General features: G+C 42.4%; 1 protein-coding gene across 1 annotated transcript in view; it reads right to left on the reverse strand.

Annotated features, from left to right (window-relative positions):
* Positions 1-23,646, reverse strand: part of BBOX1 (gamma-butyrobetaine hydroxylase 1) — a 133,680-nt gene that overhangs the window by 56,829 nt on the left and 53,205 nt on the right. The window contains exon 4 of the mRNA XM_030200694.1: positions 12,394-12,592. Coding sequence (XP_030056554.1) covers positions 12,394-12,592 — 199 coding nt within the window. The remainder of the gene's footprint in view (positions 1-12,393; positions 12,593-23,646) is intronic.

Here is a 23,646-nt window from a genome sequence, read left to right on the forward strand (position 1 = left end):
GACTGTTGGGAGTTTCTGCTTAAACAAAACTCCGGGGCCTGTGTGCCAGGCATTTTCCTTTTAGAATGAAGAGCATGCATAACTTTTATACATCAGGTCCAAAGTGTCCTCACTGAGTGGAGCACAGTTACTATAATTCCTTGGCAGGAACTTGACAGCAAATCACTCATTCAATTACATAAGCAAAGTGAGTTTTAAAAATTTTGCATCAATGTCCCAAATTTTTTTTTTAAACTAAACCTCAAATGTGGCTAATTGCAGTGACAATCACATAAGTCAGCAAAGACTGTCTGTGTTTAATAAAATTGACTTCCATTCTGAAGACGAAATTGAAATGGTTTCTGTTGTAATGGTCCTCTGGTGGTGAAAAACTTCAGTTAAGAATGCAGTGCTAGATATTAATGTCATTTTTTCATTTCTGACTGCTGTGGAATCTGCTTGGGGGACATTCTGGACTACACAGTTGTCAGCTAAGTATGATATTCAAAGAAATATGTTAATAAGCTCCAGATACTGATTGCGTAAGCAGACTTAGTGAACCAAACATTTTCTGGAAAGAGACACAAAGGGTGGTATATCAAAGAAACCAAATGGTGGATACTGGATTTTGGACACTGCAATTGTGAAAGCAAATGTGTCACCTTAAATAACACCAAATCTGATCAGCCTATTGGTGCAGGCCGCTTCCAAAAGCTGCAGATATTTAGAAGAAAAGGACAAATCATTACCAGAAGCTCTGGGACTTCAGAGGGAGCTGTACGGCCTGAATTCAGGCATTGGCTACATTGGCAACAACTCATAGGGCACCAGATTTTGAAGGTACAAAATACCTGAGGGAACAGGAGCCTGATTCTGCTTGTTTTAGGACCTGCTTTATGATCTCTGGGGGGGATAAAACTATCCACCCCATCATCTTCAGACTTGGTTATGGGTGCCAACATCTTAAATTAGATGCTGGGGGGGGGGGGGGGGGGGTGCCCATAGATTTTCAGGGATTTTTGTGGTTTTTAATGGTCTGTAGTGTCTTCTGGGGATGAGAATCTTCTCTTTCACTACCGAGCACACAGAGGGACTCAGGAAAGGATCTTGGGGGGTAAAGAGAATCAGGTGCTGATTTGTTTCGAGCTGCATTATGGTGGTGTTATTTCAGAAAACTCCATTGTTCTGAAGTATGATATAGAGATCACTCTTACTTACATAAGAAGGGTTCTCACACTGCTATTAATAGAAATGCAGGTGCAATAATCCTGCAATTTCATTCAGTCAACTCTGTTTTTGATTGCTGAAGCAAAATCCATAGGGCTTAAATATGTCAGTGAGGTATGGAAAACATATGTTTGAAACATCTGGTTTAACAAGGCCATCAGGAAACAGCTACCTGTTATCCTGAAACTTTATATTTGTCTTGCTGCCCTTATGGTACAACCTCATGTTTTAGAGCTGGAAGAGGTCAGGACAAAACTCCACACTCACTTTTGCCATCTATAAATATATCAGTGAAACAATTCAGCTGCATTCTGAAACATGTTTCCATATCTAGACATTTGCAGAAATGTCATACATAGTAATATATGATTCTTGTCTCCATCCTTGGTATTTTAGTAACATAAAATAATTTGAAACTAGGATACATTAATTGAAATCAGTGCTTTGCCCAGGAAGTCATTACAAAAGGGAATATGCCATTTCTCTAGTAATCCCTACAGAAGCCAACTGCAGGAAATACGTGTGCAAGGAACTGCTTTATCTCTTTATAGGACTCTATGCGAGCAGGGAAAAATTGCAGATCAGAAGTAGTTGTGAATGAACTTTGCACGCAAGCTTTATCTGAGTTTTGTATTCAACGAAGGCCATGCTGAGAGCCCCAAAGAGCTTCTGGCTGAACAGTGGCATTAAATTTAAAGTGGAACGGTAAAGAAATTGGTAAACGTTCTATTGTGTTGTGCTATGCAATCAAGTTTGAGCATATTTTTCATGCTGCCAGTGGGTATGAGAACTAATGAACCTTACTCAGGGCTGCCGAGAGCCGGAGCCGGGCCCGGGACAAGGCCGCCCCCGGGCCCCCCCACCCGAGATTGCCGGGCCCCGCCCACTCGAGGTCGCCACCCACCCGAGATCGCCGGGCCCCCTCCACCCGCTATCGGGCCGGGCCCTCGGAACTAACCTTAAGCCTCCTTTCACTTCGCAGCAAGCAGCGGCAGGGCAGAACTCTCCTCCTTCCTTCCATGCCCCGCCCTCGCGGACGTTACGTCAGGCGAGGGCGGGACACGGAAGGAAGGAGTGGCCTGACCTGCTGCTGCTTGCTGCGAAGTGAAAGGAGGCTTAAGGTTAGTTCTGGGAGTGATGGAGGGCGGGCCAGGCGGCGACAGAGGGCGGGCCAGGCGGCGGTGGCGCCGGGCCCCGGGACTTTTGTCCCCCCTGTCCCCCCCTCTCAGCGGCCCTGACCTTACTGGCCCACATGAAGAAGAGGCCTGTAGAAGATTTACTTTCTCTGAAAACTCTGAATTTGTTTGCTCAGTACCATCATAGTGATCATTGTATGGTTGGTTTCCCAACCTCTACGCAGCTTTAAAGGTGCCACCCTTTTCATTGAATCTTTATGAATTTCCAATCCATTCAGTAAGTAATCCTTCAATTTTTACTGGCCACATTCAAAGTTTGGTAGATCCTAATTCTGACTGAATTATTTGATGAAGTTGACTAAGTCCTTGAAAGCTTATATCTCAACAAATCAATCGATCTATAAGATGCCACCAGCCTCTTGCTTTTACTATTTTAAACTAACACTGTTACCCGTCTGCACATGTCTTTACTTTGGGCATGCTACTAATTCCGTTTTGTAGATGTCTATGTTTAGGTAATTAATCACAAATGTTCTGGCTTCTAGCAATTAAGCCTGATATGTATTATATGCACAGCTGTTTCACATGGAGCACAAGAAGCTATAATAGGATTTTCAAATGCATTATGAGCACTGCCTCAAAATTGGTTGATACCCCAACACATGTATGTGAAAGATGTGAGCATTTGTGAAGTTGGAACAGCCATTCATAAATAAGAAGCAAACTACATTTTAGGGCAGTTTGTAATGTAACATTAATATGCCGGACCAGCTTGATAGCTGAGTGATAAGTGTTACAAACTGCCATGTGAAAGACCTGAGTTCAATTCCCCATTCTGCTCTACAAGCTGGCTGGAGCTGCAGATACAACAAAGACAATATCTACAGTCCCTGGGGCAGGAGTGGATAAACTACAGTGCACAGGCAACATCTGACCCCAAGCCTCCTTCTTTTCAGCTCACTATTTTCTAAGTGTCCAAGTCTTCAGGTCCACAGTCCACAAATGGAAGTAAAGTCTGTAGGCCAGCAGGCAAAGGCAGGATATACGCCTTCCTTTCTGTACACACTATTTGACACTAACCCTGAGGGGAACTTTACTACCCCTCTACCAGAGCTCCAAGGGAGATCCCATTGACAGAATGACCTGCCATTTAGGCAGTGGTCACCAATGTGGCATCTAGGCCAGTGTTTGCTCATTCTTGTCATAGAGGAAAGAAGTCTAAGTCATTCCTCAATAGTGATACTTAATGGCCAGACTTAGGTTCCAGGTTAGCCCAATTCTGGTTTTGTTTTGTTTTTTAATTTTAATATTTATTCATTTATCCATTTTATTACAAGAAACATCTTGCTTAAGAAAGTATCCAGATAAAGCAGTTATATAACTACTAAGGAAAATTAAGAAAATATATATAAGAAAAAAAACAATATACATTTTCAAGGTAGCCAATACTCAAGTCCATAAATTAGAAATCCAAGATTTAGGAAATCTAAGGGAGTATAACAAAAGGAAATATATAACGGATAGTGCAAACCTTGCTAAGTGGAGTTATCTTATAATTTAATGCTTATCCACTTTTACCGAGGCAATAAGTGCCGATACGTGAGCTGGTTCTGTGAATACATATTTCTTCTCCCTAAGCCTTATTATGCACTTGCAGGGGTATCTTAAAAAAAGGGTTCCTCCCAAGTGCACAACTTCAGGCCTAAGGAGCAAGAATTGTTTCCTCCGTCTTCTAGTCTCTTTAGAGACATCAGGAAATAATAATATTTTAAAGCCCAAAAAAGGCTTATCTTTATTTCGGAAAAATAAACGAAAGATCCAATTCTTATCCGGTAATAATGCAACTGTCGTCACTAACGTGGCGGCAGTTGCTAATTCAGAGTCAGAAGTCTGAAGCAAAGAGAGACATCAATCGGGTTATCAAGTTGGTTCAAATCTTTCCCAGGAATATAATATGCCATAGTTAATGGTGGTAAATTCGACTCAGGTATCATCAAAATCTCACGCATATAGCGTTTCAACATCTCAAGAGGAGCAACATTCTGTAGTCTAGGGAAATTAACAATCTCAGGTTGTAACTTTTAGTATAATTATCAAAAATTTCAGTTTTCAGTCTGAGGTTTGTCAAATCTTTCGTCATAATAGGTTGTATTGTTTCAATCTTCACAATTCTTTGATCCATTTTATCCACTTTATCATTTAACTCTTTAAGCTGTTCATCTTTTTTTTGTAGTTCAATTTCCAAGGATTTTACTTTTGGCAATACTTCATTAGTCTGTTTTAGGAAGGTTTGTCCCAGATTAGAAACTAAGTCCCATAATGCATCTAATGTCACTTCTTTCGGTTTAGTCACTAACTCTTTAGGTAATTCAAACCTTTCAGAAAATCGCTCACGAGTCTCACCCAGTCCCTCAGGTCCTCCTCCCTCGATCCGCGGCGGTTCCATGGGCATACTGCCCTCCGTTCCAACCTGAGATGTAAATGAAGCTTCCAATCGGCGTTCCTCTGGGCCCCTACCACCTTCCGGAGTGGACCCCGTCGATTCAGTAAGGAAAGAACTTGCGCCGATCGGCTGGGGAGGAGGGGTGGGCACAGCAGGGCTCAAGGTGACTTCATAGCCAGGAGAAGCCGAAATCTCCAAATTGCCGGCATTCCCTACTGGCTGCATTCCGCCGTCTAAAGTAGCTCCCTGTGGCCTCAAAAAACGATCCATCGGACCAGGTAAGGAGGGAGGTAACGGGGAAGCTCTGCTCGTTGTTCTCCCTCTTCGTTTAGGCATTTTGATAGAGCACGGAAAACGAGGCTCACAGCAACTTAGCTAGGTGCGGCCATCTTGGATTTCCCAACCCTCCAATTCTGGTTTTGTGACCTTTGTCAAAAGACTGTTGCTATGATATTTGGAGTTCTGAAACTGATGCTGGTGCCTAATAAAATTGTGGAAGTTAAAAACCAAATTATTGGCTATATAAGTAAAAATGGCTTAATAGGAAAGAGCCAGCTTTGATTAGAAAAGGGAGGCCATGCCTTACTAATCTGTTTGAATTCTTTGAAGGTGTACATAGGCATGTGAATAAAAGTGAATCAGTCAATGCAGTGTATTTGGATTTTCAGAAAGTGTTTGATAAAGATTCTCATTAGAGACTCCTTAGGAAGTTAGAGATGTCTTAATGTGAATCACCGGCTTAAAAGACAGGAAGCAAAGAGTAGAGCTAAAAGACGTGTGTGATATGCTGGGACTAGTCATTTAATGCATTCATTAATGATCTGGAAAAGGGACAAATCTTCATTAATGATCTGGAAAAGGGACAAATCTTCATAAAAACATAAGAATAACCATACTGGGTCAGACCAATGGTCCATTTAGCCCAGTATCCTGCTTCCAACAGCGGCCAATCCAGGTCACAAGTACCTGGCAGAAACCCAATTAGTAGCAACATTCCATGCTACCAATCTCAGGGCAAGTAGTGGCTACACCATGTCTGTCTCAATAGCGGACTATGGACTTTTCCTCCAGGAACTTGCCCAAACCGCTGTTATGAGTTCAGAACTTAACTATTCTTTGAGTGAAAATATAGTTCCTCCTATTTGTTTTAAAAGTATTTCCATGTAATTTAATTGAGTGACCTCTGGTGTTTGCACTTTTTCAAATAGTGAAAAATCGATTCACTTTTACCCATTCCACACCACTCAGGATTTTGTAAACCTCAAGCATATCTCCCCTCATCCGTCTCTTTTCAAAGCTGAACAGCCCTAACCCCTTTAGCCTTTCCTCATATGGGAGATTGCACCACGGAGTGAAACAGAGGCATTATAATATTCTTAGTCTTATTTTGCATCCCTTCCCTAATAATTCCTATCATCCTTGCCAGACTGGGGAAGTAGGCATCAAAATGGCAGGTAACATGTAATGTGGACAAGTACAAAGTGATGCACAAAGAGAAAAAGAAATCCTGTCTGTGCTTATAAGATTAAAGGTTCCAATTAGGAGTCATCACTCAGTAAGAGGATCTTGGAATTATTGTTGACAATACATTAAAATCCTCTCTCTTCAGTGTGTGGCCATGGTTGAAAAAGCAAATAGAACATTAGGAATTATTTAGAAAGGAATGGAGAAGAAAACAGAAAATTGTATAATGGCTGTGTAATCATATCTTGAATACTGTGACCAGTTCTGATTGCTCCATCTCAAAAACTGATAGCAAAACTGAAAAAGGACAGAGAAAGGCAACAAAGATGATACCAGAAAAGGAACTGCTCCCTTAGATTAGGGTTCGTCAGTCTGGAGAATCTATAATAGAGAAAGGATATGATAGTGGTTTATAAAATCATGTGTTGGTGTGAAACTAGTAAACGGCTAACAGTTCTTTATGCCTTAACACTGTACCAGGACTAGGGGAAAACACCATCAAACTAACAGGATAGCAGACTGAAAAAGTATTTTTTACTGAATGAACAATCAAGCTTTGGAATGTGTTGCCAGAGGATGTGGTGAAGACATTTATGGGCTTGAACAAATTCATAGAGAAGTCCATATATCGTTATATCAGCCAAGTAGCCTTGGAATGCTAATGCTGGGAGGGAACTGCACAAAATGGATCTATTGTTTGAGTATCTCCTAGTGACCCAGAACAGCCCGTTGGGGACAGTGTTTGGTTTGATTCATCATGGCTCATCTTATACGTTATGACTGACTTGAATAGTTGATGACCTTAGCATTGTACAGGCTGGCTACGACCGAGCTGGAAACTACAAGGAGCAGGAGAATATGGCTGAACCACAAGAAAAAAAAAATACGCTCAAATTTTCTAAGCTCTTCAGTGTTCTGTTTCATTTTGATCACATCTTGGCTATAGTCTGTATTTTTTGAGCCATGTCTGGTCTTAGTTTAAAGGAATAAATAAATCAGTACAGAATGAATGTCTGCACAGTACCTGCCTTTTATTTTTCTGAAGCACTGTTTGTTTTACGTGATTCCCCCATGTTTCCTAAGTTCTTGTTCCATTACTTTGATATGAAGGAATGCATATGTCTGTGCATGGGTCTAGTCATGCAAAGATGGTTAGCAGCTCTTAAGATAAATCTTTGTCAACTTTATCCCCAGCATGAAAACTATTCAACTGAAAAATAACCCCTCCAGAAATGTGGATGTAGCATTTTTTTCTCAATAATAGAGAAAAAAAATGCATTTTTAGTTACAAAGTAGTTATGGCGTCCTCTGAAGGGTTCATAGGTCTACATTTCTGCGTTATACTTTCAGGAGAGCTCTTGAAACTAGTACAAAACAAAGATTATGTTGAGCTACATTGATAAAATTGCAAATCCTAAAAACAGTATGCTCAAACACTTCAAGGCTATATCTTCAAATTAATTACAAATCTACATGCTATTATTTGACACTTCAGTCCTGCACTTTCCTGAAGTGTGAGGTGCCTCATTGACCATCAAATGGAGACAAAGGGCTAACAGTTGTGAAGCAAGCAAACACTTGGGAAATTCTCTCGCTTGATGCAACCTCAGATGGCTTAGTTTGGAAAAACAAATGGATTAGTTTACTTAAGTGGCATTTTTACTAAAGACCATTAAGCCCTTAATGTACAATTAGCATGTACAGACTACTGCAGAAATACATTGAAGCTTTTGTGATTTTTGCCTGTTTGTGTATGCTAACCCGTGCACTACTGATTTTAAAAAAAATATCTTTGGGAGAGGGCATGTCATGGGCAGAGAGTTTTGCGTGGAAGCATTAACCAGCTAGTGTGTTATACTTAACAGGTATTAACTGGTAAATAGGAGGCAGCAAACGCTCCCACGTTGACCCTAGGTAGGTACCACACATGGATGAGAACATTAGTTTGTGACCTGCAATACAATATACTCAGTGGTGCGCTGGTAAATTTTTAACAACAGGCTCTCTACCCGGTCCACCTCGGCACCCCCCCGTCCACCACTGCGCCCCCCATCCACCTCTGCGCCCCCCATCCATCTCTGTGCCCCCCGTTCACCTCTGCGCCCCCCCCAAAATTGCAGAGCTGGCTATAGCTGGGGGGGGGGGGGGGGGGGCAATGCATTACTCTCTCCAGGAAAAAAAATTAAATGATCCCAGGTTCCAATCTAATTTATGTTTAATATGGGATAAAATGCCATAAATAAGTAAATAAATATAAACTTTTAACGTTTAGCACCTGATTCTCAAAGTGAACATATTCCAAACACTATAATGAAAATAAAAAATGTTTTTCTACCTTTGTTGTCTGGTGACTTTGTTTCTCTGATCATGCTGGCCCAGTATCTGATTCTGCTGCTCTCTATCTGTTCCCTTGACTCCGTTTCCAGGGCTTCCTTTCCATTTCTTTCTTTCTTTCCTCCTTTCTTCTTCATTTCTGGTCCTCCGCAGACTTGACTGTACAGTGGATCCAGCTTCTGCCTATTTTCTCCATCCATGTGCAGTTTCTCTCCTCACTTCCTTTTCCCTCATCTAATCTCCTTCCTCTATCTTCCCTCCGGATTTCTTCTCTCTCCCTTGTCCCTTCCCTCCCCTCCATCCATGTCCAGAATTTCTCTTGCTCTCCCCTCCATCCTTGTCCTGAAACTCTCCTCTCTCCCCTGCCCCCCTCTATCCATCCATGCCCAGCAATTTTCTTCTCTCCCCTGCCCCCCTCTATCCATTCATGCCCAGCAATTGTCTTCTCTCCCCTGCCCTCCCTGCCCAGCAATTGGCTTCTCTCCCCTGCCCCCTCTACCCATCCCTGCCCAGCAATTGGCTTCTCTCCCCTGCCCCCCTCTACCTATCCCTGCCCAGCAATTGGCTTCTCTCCCATGCCCCCCTCTACCCATCCCTGCCCAGCAATTGGCTTCTCTCCCCTGCTCCCCTCTACCCATCCCTGCCCAGCAATTCTCCTCCCTCCCCTGCCCTCCCCTCCCGCTCCCAAACATGTGCAGCGATTTTCCTTCGCCCCCCACCGTCCCCTCCCGCTCCCATCCATCTTGTTTAGTACCTCTCCGTTGAAGCGCCGCCTTATTTAAGCCCTGCTGCGTCTCCAGCCTTCCCTCCCTGCTTGCTTTGATGAGTTCGTTCATCGTGCCCTTAATCCCACCTTCTGATGACGTCAGAAGGCGGGACTAAGGGCATGAACGAACTCATCGAAGCAAGCAGGGAGGGAAGGCTGGAGACGCAGCAGGGCTTAAATAAGGCGGCGCTTCAACGGAGAGGTACTAAACAAGATGGATGGGAGCGGGAGGGGACGGTGGGGGGCGAAGGACAATCACTGCACATGTTTGGGAGCGGGAGGGGAGGTAAGCATGGCGCCCTCCTGCCATGCTTACCTCTGTAATGGAGCCGGCTCGCCCCAAACAACAACTGGCTCGCAAGAGCTGTCAAAAATTAACAAGTGGCTCTTGCAAGCCGGACAGAGCCGGCTCCAGCACACCACTGAATATATTTAAAAAACTCCCCCAAAGTGCTGTGTTAAATCTGGGCTTAGCACACAGTAAAATCCCATGTTAGATTCTAGAAAACTTTAGTAAAAGGACCCCCTAAGTCAGGAAAGAAATTAACTATGGTGCACCCAGAATCCCTTCTTTATTACCTTTGAACTCTATGTTGGAACAGTACATTGTTCCATTTACTTCATTTCTGTACTCTGGCCTTTAGTACCAAGCAAAAATTATGAATACAGAGCAGTGAAAGGAAAGCTGCTATGATAGGTAAAATAGGAATTTAAAAATCTACAAATACTAATGCAACATAGAGGGGCATTTTCGAAAGGGATGTCCAATTTTCAATTTGGACGTCCTTGCAAAATGGCTAAATCCAGGGGCAGGGAAACCCGTATTTTCGAAACAAGATGGACATCCATCTTTCGTTTCAAAAATACCGTCAGAGACGTCCAAATCCTTAAATTTGGACATCCCTAGATTTGGTCGTCCCTAGACATGGACATTTCTGACTTTCGGCGATTTTCGAAACCAACGTCCATGTCAAAAACATCCTATTGCAAGCCATTTGGTCGTGGGAGGAGCCAGAATTTGTAGTGCACTGGTTCCCCTTACATGCCAGGACACCAACCGGGCACCGTAGGGGGCACTGCAGTGGACTTCATAAATTGCTCCCAGGTACATAGCTCCCTTACCTTGTGTGCTGAGTCCCCCCCCCCCCCGCCAAAACCCACTACCCACAACTGTACTCCGCTACCATAGCCCTTAAGGGTGAAGGGGAGCACCTAGATGTGGGCACAGTGGGTTTGTGGTGGGTTTTGGAGGGTTCGCTGTTTCCTCCACAAATGTAACAGGTAGGGGGAGTATGGGCCTGGGTCCGCCTGTCTGAAGTGCACTGCAGTACCCACTAAAACTGCTCCTTGGACCTTCATGCGCTATCATGGACCTGAGTATGACATCTGAGGCTGGCATGACATATTTTTAAAGATGTTTTTTGAGGGTGGGAGGTGGTTAGTGACCACTGGGGGAGTAACGGGAGGTCATCTGGTCATTTCGGACACCTTTTTGTGCCTTAGTCATAAGAAAAACAGGTCTGGGTGAAAACATCCAAGTGTTCATCAGGGACGTCCTTGTTTTTGTCGATTATGGGTCAAGGACGTCCAAGTGTTAGGCATACCCAAGTCCCGCCTTTGCTACGTCTCCGACATGCCCCCTTGAACTTTGACCATCCTTGCGACGGAGTGCAGTTGGAGACGTCCTAAATAGGGTTTCAATTATACCGATTTGGATGACCCTGGGAGAGGGACGTCCATCTTCCGATTTATGTCAAAAGATGGACGTCCTTCTCTTTTGAAAATGAGCCCAATAGTAACATAGTAAATGACGACAGATAAAGATCTGAACGGTCCAGCAGTCACACTCATTATCAATGTTTTAAATGTTTTATAATGTTTTTAAGCTTGTTAGATATTGTAAACCACTTTGTTAGAACTTGCATTTCTTTTGGTGTCTCCGTTGTTTCCTTTCACTTGCCATTGGAAAAGTGATTTTTAAAGAAGGGATTACCACTGTGCAGTGCAGCAGCAGAGATATGCAAACTTAGTGGACAGAGACTTGGCTGCATCTTAGCCTGAATGCTCATTGGGATGTACCTATCCTCCACTCAGTGCTGCCGAGAGACAATGCCAGGCCTGGGCAGAGCCGCCGCTGCCCCCCCCGCCCACTTGAGCAGCAGCCTCCACCACTCCCTCCACTTGGGCTGCTGCTGCCCCCACACTTGGGCTGCCACAGCCACCCCCCCCCACTCAGGATCCTGCCACTGTCACCCCCCTCCTCTCTGCCCACCACCACCACCCCTGCCCCTTTACCTTCCTGTGTCTGCTCCTCTCTCAGTCTGTCACTCTCCTGATCCTGTGTGCCGGGACCTGGGTTATCGTGCTAACGCAATTAACCGGGTCCTGACACACAGGAGCAGAACCTTCTGCCTGCCTCTGGAAGCCTTGCCGGTGCAAGGCCCCCCTTGGAGGCTGGGCCCGGGCAATCTTTCCTCCCTGCCTCCCTTCTTGGTGGCCCTGCCTCCATTTCCTGTTGTAAATGTTTCTTGCTGCACTACACCAGGGATCGTCAAACTTTTTTTTTTTTTAATCAGCCTCATGTACTGTCCTTTTAATGAAAAAGTTGAGTTTTAATTTTGAGGGCAAGGAATTACACCAGCTCCCTCCCACACACACTATTACAGTAATTTCTATTAATGTAGCTCATTTCACCCAGAAACTTCCATGCAGTCTCCTATGGGTTCTAAAGTCCAGTTCATTATCTGCAGTGGAAGACAGGGAGATAAAATCGTGTGGTTGCTGCCAGCGATTGTACATTTCATATGAAAACACAATGAGATGCAGGGAATTCCCAAGATTGCAGAGAATGAAAATAATGCTACACAAGCAATAATAAAAACAGTTCCTGCTTATTCTTTCATGATGAATTATTATAAATTCTGCTAACTTTAATATATTTCTTTATGTAATCAGCATTTGAGAAAGTGCTCATTGAGAAGGTCCTGCATGTGTAAATAACTAATGGTAGACAGCAGAAAGCACAAACTGAAAAATTAACTCACCCATAAAACGTCAGGCGCATAAAACCAATTCTTTTGCCAAGTGTAATCAGCTCTCCTTGTGCAACAGGAGCGCCATCTAACAGCACGATTCCAACTTTCTTCAGGGTGGTTATCCATTTCAGAGCACTTTCATCGCTGCTGAGGACCTTCTCATAGGACATAACAGGGATCTGCAGATCTGAACCCCAGTACTGACATTCTAAGAGCCAAGGAGAATAGAGATTAGAGTCCATTCAGAAGCAGCTATGCAATGTCTGTTCCTCAGCAGCCATATCACCACCATTCTGCGCCTCACAGCATCATCGTGCCTCATCATTTGCTTCAGGGACCAGTATAAAAAGGTATGCTAATCCTTCATCTTTATGCAGAGGATTTCACTTACTGATGCCTTTACAAAGGGATACAGAGGAGGCACTTCTTCATGTTTAAATTTCTGGTTGGCTTGGTGAAACTAATTTTAAGTTAAATTGAGAAAAAAAAAAAGATTATTATTTTTTTTTTTAAAGGAAAGGTGGACCATTATCTTTGATACTCAAAATTCAAGTTAATGGAACATATTGCACTTCCTCAGAAAGGGCTAAAGATCTGGGTTTTTAAAATTGGATTCATCTTTGGATCTGGAGACCCAGGTATGAAAAGTTGTCAGAACAGCTTTTCTGGAAGTTGTAGTTAGTACAGGCTTTAAGATCATACTTGACCCACAGAGATCTAAACTTAGGGGGTAGTTATCAATGTGTGTTATGGTCCTAGGTGCATTATTTGCCCCTCAATGCATATTAAAGGGTGATAAAATGCATTATATTACCATAATACACATGAAAATAAGTAACTGTGGGATACACAGGAATGAGACACAAAGCATGCAAATACCTCATTGTTCTGTAAATTAAGGCAGCAAGACACCCAGTGGTAGTACCACTAGACTAACGCTAGGGGTCACTGGTGCCATTTTGAATCCTGTACTGACAAAGGGCCGAAGTGATTGGGGATCACTCCTGCCTGACCCCACTAGCCACCACGGATTACTAAAGGTAGGCCCTGAAAGGGGAGGGGGGCATGGGAGGGTGCTTGTGTGGACGGAGGTAGGTGTTTGGGGCAGGGGGCATCAGAGTGGAGGATTGGCCTAATGGTTAGTACAGTGGGCTTTGATCCTGTGAACCTGGGTTCAATTCCCACTGCAGCTACTTGTGACCTTGGCCAAGTCACTTAACCCTCCATTGCCCCAAGCATAAAAGCTTAGATCGTGAGCCCTCTAGGGACAGAGAAAGTACCTGCATATAATGTGTACAGCATTGTGTCTAGCACTGGTAGCACTATAGAAATGATTAGTAGTAGAATTGGGAGGGGGGGTCTTCAGGGCAGGGGGCATCAATAGTTTGACTGGTCCCTTTAAGAAGTATCTCAATGCTCCCAGGCAGCGTGAATAATGCTGCTTGCAAGGTTAATTGAAAGCAGTGTTATTATATACTACACAAGTGATCAATCTGCAGTTCTGAGCTACAGCAGGTAGTCATTCCTGTAGGAAACTTAAGATGTGGTAAAAGTCTGACATTCACCACAGCTTAATAACTAACCCCTTTAGGGGCATAGTTATCAATATGGGCTACTATTAAGATGTGTTATTTTACTACTAACTCATGCTATTTTAGCACAGGTCCCATTTCATCCAGGGAGATCTAATTACTAAATACTGTGGTTAATAGTAAAATAATCCATTTTAATGGTAGTCCACGTTGATAACTTCCCCCTTTCGTTGCTTGATCACTGGTGTTTTTTGTTGGGTCTGTCTAGAAAATTAGTGACGAGTATACACTGGCTCCCTGTAATACCGAAGATAAAATTAAAGATACTGACTTTGGTTTCATGCTTTATGTTATAGAAAACCTGACCAGTCAATATTGAGCCATGGCAGTCAGCATTTTTAAAGTCAGCACTTGGGTTACAAGAATCCAAGGGAATGGTACAATATATGGGGTGAAATTCTTCTATGTACAGAAGAAGAATGAGATTTGGGGATGATTGTGTCTGATGACTTTAAAGTGCCAAACAGGTAGATGAGGTGACGGCCAGTGGCATAGCTAGGTGGGGCGCCAGGGGAGCGCCCGCTCCCCCAAACGGAGTTCTGCTGGCGCAGGCGCCTATTTTTTTCTCGTTGTGTTTCATTGAAAATGTGTGCCAGTGGAAGTCTACTCTCGCGCCACTTTCACTCCCCCCGTGCTGTCAACCTGGCTCCACTACTGGTGATGGCCAAAGCCAGAAGGATGCTTGGGTGCATAAGGAGAGAGATAACCGGCAGGAAAAAAAGAGGTGAGGCCCCATTTAGAGTACTGCATACAATTGTGGAGACTGCACCTATGGAAAGATATAGACAGGATGGAGTCGGTCCAGAGGGCAGCTACAAAATTGGTAAGTGGTCTCTGTCATAAAACATATAAGGACAGGCTTAGAACCTTAACTTGTATATGCTGGGAGAGAGGAGATATGATACAGATGTTTAAATACCTCAGAGGCATTAATGTACAGGAGAAGAGCCTTTTCCAATTGAAGGAAAACTCTGGATTAAGAGGGCATAGGATGAAATTAAGAGGAAATAGGCTGAGGAGGAATCTAAGAAAATGCTATTTCATGGAAAGGGTGGTGGATGCGTGGAATGGCCTCCCTGTGGAGGTTGTGGAGACATAAATATATAAGTATTGCCATACTGGGACAGACCGAAGGTCCATCAAGCCCAGCATCCTGTTTCCAACAGTGGCCAATCCAGATTACAAATACCTGGCAAGATCCCAAAACGGTATGTTTTATGTTGCTTATCCTACAAATAAGCAGTGGATTTTTCTCAAGTCCATTTTGATAATGGCTTATGGACTTTTCTTTTAGGAAGCTATCCAAGACTATGTCAAAATTCAAAAAAGCACGGAACAAGCATGTGGGATCCCCTGGGAAAAGGAGGAGTTAGTGGTTACTGAGGATGGACAGACAGGGTGGGTCATTTGGCCCTTATCTGCTGTCTTGTTTTTATGTTTCTATGTATTCAAACTAATAATCCAACACCCGAGGAACAGGATTTATGTTTGGAACTAGAAATAGGATTACTGGGGTAAAGAAAATTCCTCTTGGCAATTCTAGGGTTATTTATGTATGCGACTGAGCGAGTGAGCTGTTGGACCCAGATTCTGTCCATATGAGAAACTTTAACTGGCAACCCAGTATCATCATAACTAATAGCAGATTGGCGAAGGTGGAATGTCCTTTGTTTAGACTGTATTACAGGGACAGCAAACAGCATAGAAAACCCACAGACTACTGTGGGATTTGTGTTGTTTTGGGCTGGATAGATGGTCTGGCAGGACATTTCTAGTGCACAAACAGCAATTCCTGCTTCTGCTGCTCTGCTTGATCATGGGCAAATCAGGTCACCCTCCATTGCCTGAGGTGTAAGCTCTCCGGGCGAGGGACATATGATACTTGAATAGTTTTCACTTCAGTAGTGTTATAAAAAGATAAGTAGTATTCATTTCTAATACACTACTCAGGCTTGAGTTTGTTACTTAAAAATGATCTCTCGCAAGTATTGAAGATCCCAGAAAAAGCTGGTTCAAGCATTTCAGAGGTAGTTTATCTTCCACATTTAATGAAGAGAGAGGACAGTAGAGACCTTGTACCCGCAGTTCAGCAACCTCTTCACTCATTTGATTTAAAGGGAATTTTTCAGAGCTGTATTAGCCTCGCTTGCTCTACATTTCTTTTTCTTCGATAGTTTTCTGCTTCACAGATGTTCCTTGTTATAGTCTTAAATATCAGGATAATTCCAGATGTAGCTAAGGCCAAAGAAATTTGTACATTTAATACCAGGACAACTACAATTAGGAGCCTCACTTTGGTTAATTTTTTTCATGTCAGTACATCATTAGATAAAAAAATGTGGTCTGTTATGAACCTATACAGTTAGATGGAGTTTTCTCAGAGCCCTTCTGCTTTCGTTACTGTCCTGTCCCAAAGCTGTGCAACCAGGCATTTTGCACACGTGTAATTTAGAGCATTATGTACACCTCATTGTTTCTTGCATCCCATTTTCAGAAATGCAGAGAGGACAGATGCCTATGGAGGTGGATTTCTCCGCATTACTTACACATTGAGGTGTATTTTCAAAACACTTAGACTTACAAAAGTGCCTTGAACTTTGTAAGTCTAAGTGCTTTAAAAATGATCCCCATTGCCACTTGTTCAGCGGACTTTTGCTTTCTTGGTTTGTTTATGTTTTCTAATGCCATTTCCACAGAACTGCTATTATGTTGTTATCATAAAACACAGATAAAGAGATTGAATGGAAAGGAGGTGTGAGTTAGCCGGTTCTTCCAAGTATATAAATATTTTGAATTTTAGAACTGCAAGTTGGGGGTGTCCTAGAAGATTTCCTCAGCAGCATGTATACCTGCTTTGACTCAAGTACAGCTGTCGACTAACAAATTCCATGGACCTGAATTTGGGAACAGAACTTGAGGGGAGGACCGTGTTTACCTTTTAGGGGTTCAGAAGTGCTTCAAAGTGTGTATGTGTTGGACAGCACCTCATTGAGGTCCCGATGATCAGTTTTCCCATGTTGTTCCAAACAGCGCTGTAAAATTAGCACCGGAACAACGTGGGGCAACAACATCCTGATGATCAAAACTAATAGCATGCAAATTTATGCGTGCTACTAGTTTTGATCACCGGGCTACTTCTGCGGGAGGATTGTGCCTGAGCATGCACCCAAGGCGCAATCCTCCCGCAGAAGTTGTTTGACAGGTCCGAACTGTCAAAATAAGCACGGACCTGTCAAACATACTGGTGCAGGCTCCAGACCCCCCCCCCTCTAGACAGAGGCCCTGGTGGTCTAGATTCCCCTGACTTGACTCGACCCCCCAGCAGAGGACCTGACTGACCCCTCAACCCCTGACAGAAGAGAGGGCTAGAGGTCTAGCAGCCCCCCCCCCCAGTGGACTAGCATCCCCAACCCCCACCACCTTAAGATGATGGAGGAGGGAGCCTTCAGCGCCGCCTCCAAAATGGCAGCGCCCTTCCCAATGCATCCTGGGATGCACTGGGCAGGGCTTCCATACCATATAGTTTTTTTTGATCATCGAGCCACCAGTTCCCCATGGATATCCAAATTGTTTGCATCTGTAAAGTGGCACCACTTACAAGTGAATATAGTGTTATTTACAAATGAATACTCCCTCTTAATGCCATTCTTTTTTTGAACATATTTTTTTTCTAAAATGGCCATTCCCATTGTGTATGTCAGGACTTATATGTGTTTATTTGGTGACATGATAAGCATTTTATATAGGGCTCTGCATTCAGTAAGTGTTTTAGAAAATACTAGGGATTTTAAAAACATAGACTTAATCGTTTACCAACCCAGGAGAGGGAGGAGTTATCAAAGTGGGTCTCAGGAGCCAACTCTGTGGGTGCCAGTGGGTGCTGAGCACCCCCAATATTGATACGCTCCTTCATTGTGTCCAGGGAGGGCAATTTGTACCATGTTAGGCACCCCCAATCATTTTGAAATGTTGGTGCCTATGATGTGGGCTACCGTCAAGTTGGGATATTTTCCTATGGACCCTAGTTATTAGTAACTAGACCTCATTGCATAAAGTGGGACCTGTGCTAAAATAGCATAAGTTAGTGGTAAAATAATACATCTTAACAGTAGCCCACGTTGATAACTTTCCCCCTTAGTGTAAAGAGTTTCAGTCCCTGGTAACCAGAGCTGATATTGTGATGTCATAATGCCTCATTCCATCAATAAGAGCCAACCTCCTCAGTGATGCCACAATGGCCTGATTACTCAATGCGTGGCTCACTTTTATTACATATAGCAGTGATTTCCATTTCTAGAGACATTTCTTTTGTCTTTAATTAAGGGGGAAGTTATCAAAGTAGGCTACCATTAAGACAGGTTATTTTACTGTTAGCCCCAGTTATTATTAATTAGGTCTCATTGCATAAAATGGGACCTGTGCTAAAACAGCAAGAGTTAGTAGTAAAATAACACATCTTTAATTGTAGCCTTAGATGCCCTATACAAATTTACCTTCCACATCAGAATCATCAATTTATCATCAAAAGAAAAAGCTTCTCCTCTTCAAGCTCCTCTCAGCACTGCCCTCTTTCCTTGCTTGAACTTCATCCAAGAGGAGTCAAAACCAGCAAGGTTTTGTACCTCAGACAGAAAGAACCATTAACTGTACATTCTTATGAGGGGCCCAGGATGTCTGGGGTCCATACTTTTGAGACCAAGTAGTCAAAACACTTTCAAAACTAAAGACACCCTTATTGTGAATTTTAGCATATTTATTTCACATCTCAGATCCTCACCATTGCATATTACTTATTATTTTAAGGTCTGTTGGAGATAGTTAAAACAGATAAGAGAACCCAATATCTTTAAAAAAATAGTTTTATGAGTGCAGGTGAATGACAAGGAATAAAAACATTGGCTGAAGAATTACAATGAGAACTTAATCTAGACCAGCTGTGGCAGATGTTGAGCTATTGTTAAATGAAGCAAGAAAGCAAATTCTCTTCAAAGGGATTATGAAAGATTAGAAAATGTAAATCAGAAGGTTGAAGAGAAGACACAACATTCTGTCTATACTCATCCCAATATTTCAGGCTAGATAGTCAAAAATGAAGGAAGGATGGTTTGAATATCATTTTCTTCTGATTAAGAGCCATTAGGTAAATGCTGGAGTTTAGCAAGGAGATAATTTTAAAGAAAACAAAGATATATACAGTCTCATAAAAAAATTGTGAACCAAAAGCCTACAAAGAACCCTGATAGATTTAATTGAATCTAAAATTTCACAATTATCTAAACATGAAAATATATAGAAGGAAAAAAGAGCTCAGCAACCATCTTGAAAGACTTTTACTCATGTTTTTTTCATGTCTGGGTCACTTATTTGTCATTGTTTTTTTAAAACCCTTTTTAAAGCTTTTACTTCTGTGATACTGAGTTCAAATGTATGATATTTTATCTTCAATAGCAAAAAAAAACCTCTCTTTAGTGGAGCTTTCCTTACAAATCTCAAATGAAGTCAAACAGTGAGCAATTCAAACACTTATCTTGTATGAACCCAAAGGAGACCAACATCATCATTGTCATTGGCTTCTTCAGGGGTCCCAAACTGTATCTTTCAATGGTGTCCCAAAAACTATCCATTGTGCTTAAATTAATTGCTCAATTGTGTTCCGGAGGGCCACGTTCAGTTCCGCTTCTGCATTGATAAATGTAAAATAGGTAAAATTTGTTTTTCCACTAATTTACATCTTTTGGGGGCAGGTGGCAGGGCAGTTTTTTCTCCCATATTGGTGGTCTCTGCTGCCTCCATTCCCATGCAGCGGAGCTAAGCAGTATAGAATACTCTTGCCAGTCTGAAGGCTGAAGGGAAATCTCTTGTTTTTGTTTTGGCATTTTATTTAAACAGAATTGGCTATTCATGAACTGAACATTTGAGCCCTATTCAATATTTCCAGGTTATTTTTCTGCTTATATACTATTTACAAATCCACTAAAACTTTTCTGCGTTACTTGATGCAGAGTATGAATCATCCAACAATCTCACTGCTAAAGAGATTCATATTAATTCTAGCAAGCGTCACGTTATCTGTTTGAATGAAGTAGTACTGATGTTATGAACAGTTTGAATGGCTGGGGGGGGGGGGGGGGGGATATGATTGAGGTCTATAAAATCCTGAGTGGTGTAGAAGTGAATCGATTTTTCACTCTTTCAAAAAGTATAAAGACCAGAGGACACTCGATGAAATTTAATGGAAATACTTTTAAAACAAATAGGAGGAAATATTTTTTCACTCAAAGAATAGTTAAGCTCTGGAACTCGCTGCCAGAGGATGTGGTATCAGCAGTTAGCGTATCTTGGTTTGAAAAAGGCTTGGACAAGTTCCTGGAAGAAAAGTCCATAGTCTGTTATTGAGATGGGCATGGGGGAAGCCGCTGCTTATCCTGAGATTGGTAGCATAGCATGTTGCTACTAATTGGGTTTCTGCCAGGTACTTATGATCTGAATTGGCCACTGTTGGAAGCAGGATACTGGGCTAAATGGACCATTGGTCTGACCCAGGTATGGCTATTTTTATGCTCTTATGTTCCCGACTGCTGGTTGCTTGCTTTCCATCCTAGGAGACACCTGCAAACAGGACCAAACTTTAAAGAAGCAGTCACTAGAGATACTACATGTTCCTCATCAAGGAAGAAATGCAGGAGGAAATGAAGTACAAGTCTAAAGTCTATTCCTTGGATGCTTTGAGTTTCAAAGACTTGTCTTTCACACAAGTTACTGTGATTGGGTAAATCTCTCATTGTGACTTGATAGGGAGGTAAAATTTCTAGGTGCCATAAATGTCTGTTTCTTGGATCATTTGTTGCAGGAAATGAGCCGAGGGAAAGTACTCCTAGGACCTGGTGCAATTGATAAAGGAGCAGTAATTATCACAATACAGTCAAATTTGTTATGACTGGAAAGAAGACATGAAAGAAAACTACTGTTGCAGCACTAATTTAAAAAAAGGGAAACGATGAGGAAATTGGTCAGAAAAAGCTAGAAGGAGAGGCTGCCATGATCAAAAGTTGTGGTGGATATTATTTATGCTCAAGTTCTCTTTAATAATTAGACAATAAGTACGAACATATACAGAAATCAAATTAACCATCTTTATGAAGAGAATCACCCAAGGTGGTGTACAGCAGGAACAGTGCAGCTTGACTTGAAATTTACAATTGTGTTAACAGTATAACAAATACTAACTTTAGACATGACTATGCCTGCAAACTGAAAATGTCTATGAAACCATTTTCTACAGTTTACCCCTTGTCTCCCTCCTCAAAATCATCACAGGAGTTACATCAATATATTTGGGTTGTCTGATGAATGGGAACAAGTTTTTAGGGCAACATACGTCATAAAACCTTCAGAACAGTAACCATTCTCCTGTGAGACTCCAGCCATACACTTTTAACTCTATAGATTTAAAGCAAGATTGGTGCATAAAACCTGAGTAAAAGTTCAGACGTGTTCCCAATATTCCATCCTCCCTCACTCCTTCCCCTCTATTTTTTATTTATTTATTGCATTTGTATCCCACATTTTCCCATCTATTTGCAGGTTCAATGTGGCTTACATAGTTTTGTTATGACATTGTCATTACAGGGTATCAGATACAATTAGTGATGTGCAGAGATTGAGTAAGGGAAGAAAGAAGGAAGTGATAGGGTTAAGTATAGAAGGTGGACTAAATCAGGGACAGCCTTACTCCAAACTTACAACTGAGTCCTAAATCCTCAAGGGAAGTTAAGAACTTTGCTTCTTACTTTGGGGTAGTAACCTAGAGAAATAGGCTTCTCAAATTCCAGTGAAGGAATCCCCACTTACCAGACATCCTAGTGGCTAAAGTTGCAATTTGCATCAGAATGCACAACGTACTGTATTCCTCCCCTGCCAGGAAAGATGATTTTGTGTAAAATACATTTTTTTTCACCAAGAACTGCTTAGTGCCAATTCCTGTTGGCGCCAGACTTATGCCTGCTGAAACCTGGTATAAATGCTAGCACCTAAGTTAGGCCCGCTGAGGCAGTATTCTTTACTACATGAATAACTTTTCAGAACACCCCTAAAACACCAATGGCCACTCCCCCTTTTGAGTTACACACTAGTAGAGTTAGGCACCCCTCTTCCAAGCAAAGGAAGGGACAAAGATGGTCACAATTGAAGTTTCCCCTTAATGAACCCAGCTACTTGTTGACATGTTAATTCTATAGAGCAGTGATGGAATTGTTGGGATCATAATCCCCACATATTTTAAAGACCCTTCTGCTCACTTCAGAGGAAAAGGACCCTTCCACTGGCTTCTCATTTCCTCTACAAAGTGGAAGTGTCTCAGACTTAACCAAGTTAAGCTATAATCTAGAGAACTCACCATGGAGTCCTTTTACAAAGGCACAATAATGTTTTGCTCATACATTCCTATAGTTGTCTATAGTGTGTGCTAATGATTAGCGCACGCTAAAAACGCTAGCGCACCTATGTAAAAGAACCCCTATATGCTGCTAGCTCCTCCATCAATGACCATAACAAATTCTATGGGTTTCCTAGATAGACCAAGAGGTCCTCTACAAAGTTTGGGTTTTACCATCTTGGAAGCAAGGCTGGCTTCTTTAGTTGCAGGTCTGTGCCTTTGGAACAAGTTTCTCAGTACCTCAAATTTAGAGCAGATTTATCTTATATTTTATAAAAATGGAACATCATGGCTGTTCTGTTAGATAAATACTTAATCAGATAGGTAGCTATAGTTCCAGTACTCTGTTATTTTTTCTTCTATGGTAAAATATGAAAGTTTTATGTGGGCATGTTTTTGTTAGATTGTTTTTGTTTTTATGTTTTTTTGTTATTTATTTTTGGGATTATGTGAAAGATGTTTGGGGCGTGGAGGGGCATAATCGAACGCGAACGCCCATCTCCATGGGTGTCTATGTCCGAAAACGGGTATGTGAAGAGGCGGGACAGACCGTATTATCGAAAAAGATGGGCGTCCATCTTTCATTTCGAAAATACGGTTTAGACGGACCAAATGCCATGGATTTGGTCCCTTCTGAGATGGGCGGGTTTTTTTTTGCAATAATGGAAACTAAAAACGCCCAGCTGAGAAACATCCCAATCCAAGCCATTTGGTCATGGGAGGGACAAATGTACAACACTCCCATAGCTCTTAGGGGTGAAGGGGGCAACTACATGTGGGTACAGTTGGTTTTAGAGGCCTCCCATTTACCACCACAAGTGTTACGGGTGGGGGGGGGGGGGGGAATGGGCCTGGGTCTGCCTGCCTGAAGTGCACTGCAGTACCCACTAAAAGTGCTCCAGGGACAGGACTTGTTGCTGGTGTATAACCTTGGCACAGCAGTTCACACCTGAAGACTAATCTCGCTGAAAACGTCTTTTATTTGAATAAGTACCTTTACTCACAGTTAACTGCAGATCAGAGGTTGTGCCCCACTGGCAACGAGTCTTGCTGGTACTGAGATTTGCAGTAGGTCTGAGCTGGCAGAATGGTGTTTAATGCCCTCTTTCAGCAACATTCAAGTTAAGAACTAAGTGCTGTAACGTGGCTAACACATGAAAGGGATCTAAAAATGTCTTACACAAATGGCCACTACCTCATGGACTACCGGAAACAAAACAGGGCACACTCTGACCC

This window comes from Microcaecilia unicolor, chromosome 4, assembly GCF_901765095.1.
Source record: "Microcaecilia unicolor chromosome 4, aMicUni1.1, whole genome shotgun sequence".
NCBI lineage: Eukaryota > Metazoa > Chordata > Amphibia > Gymnophiona > Siphonopidae > Microcaecilia > Microcaecilia unicolor.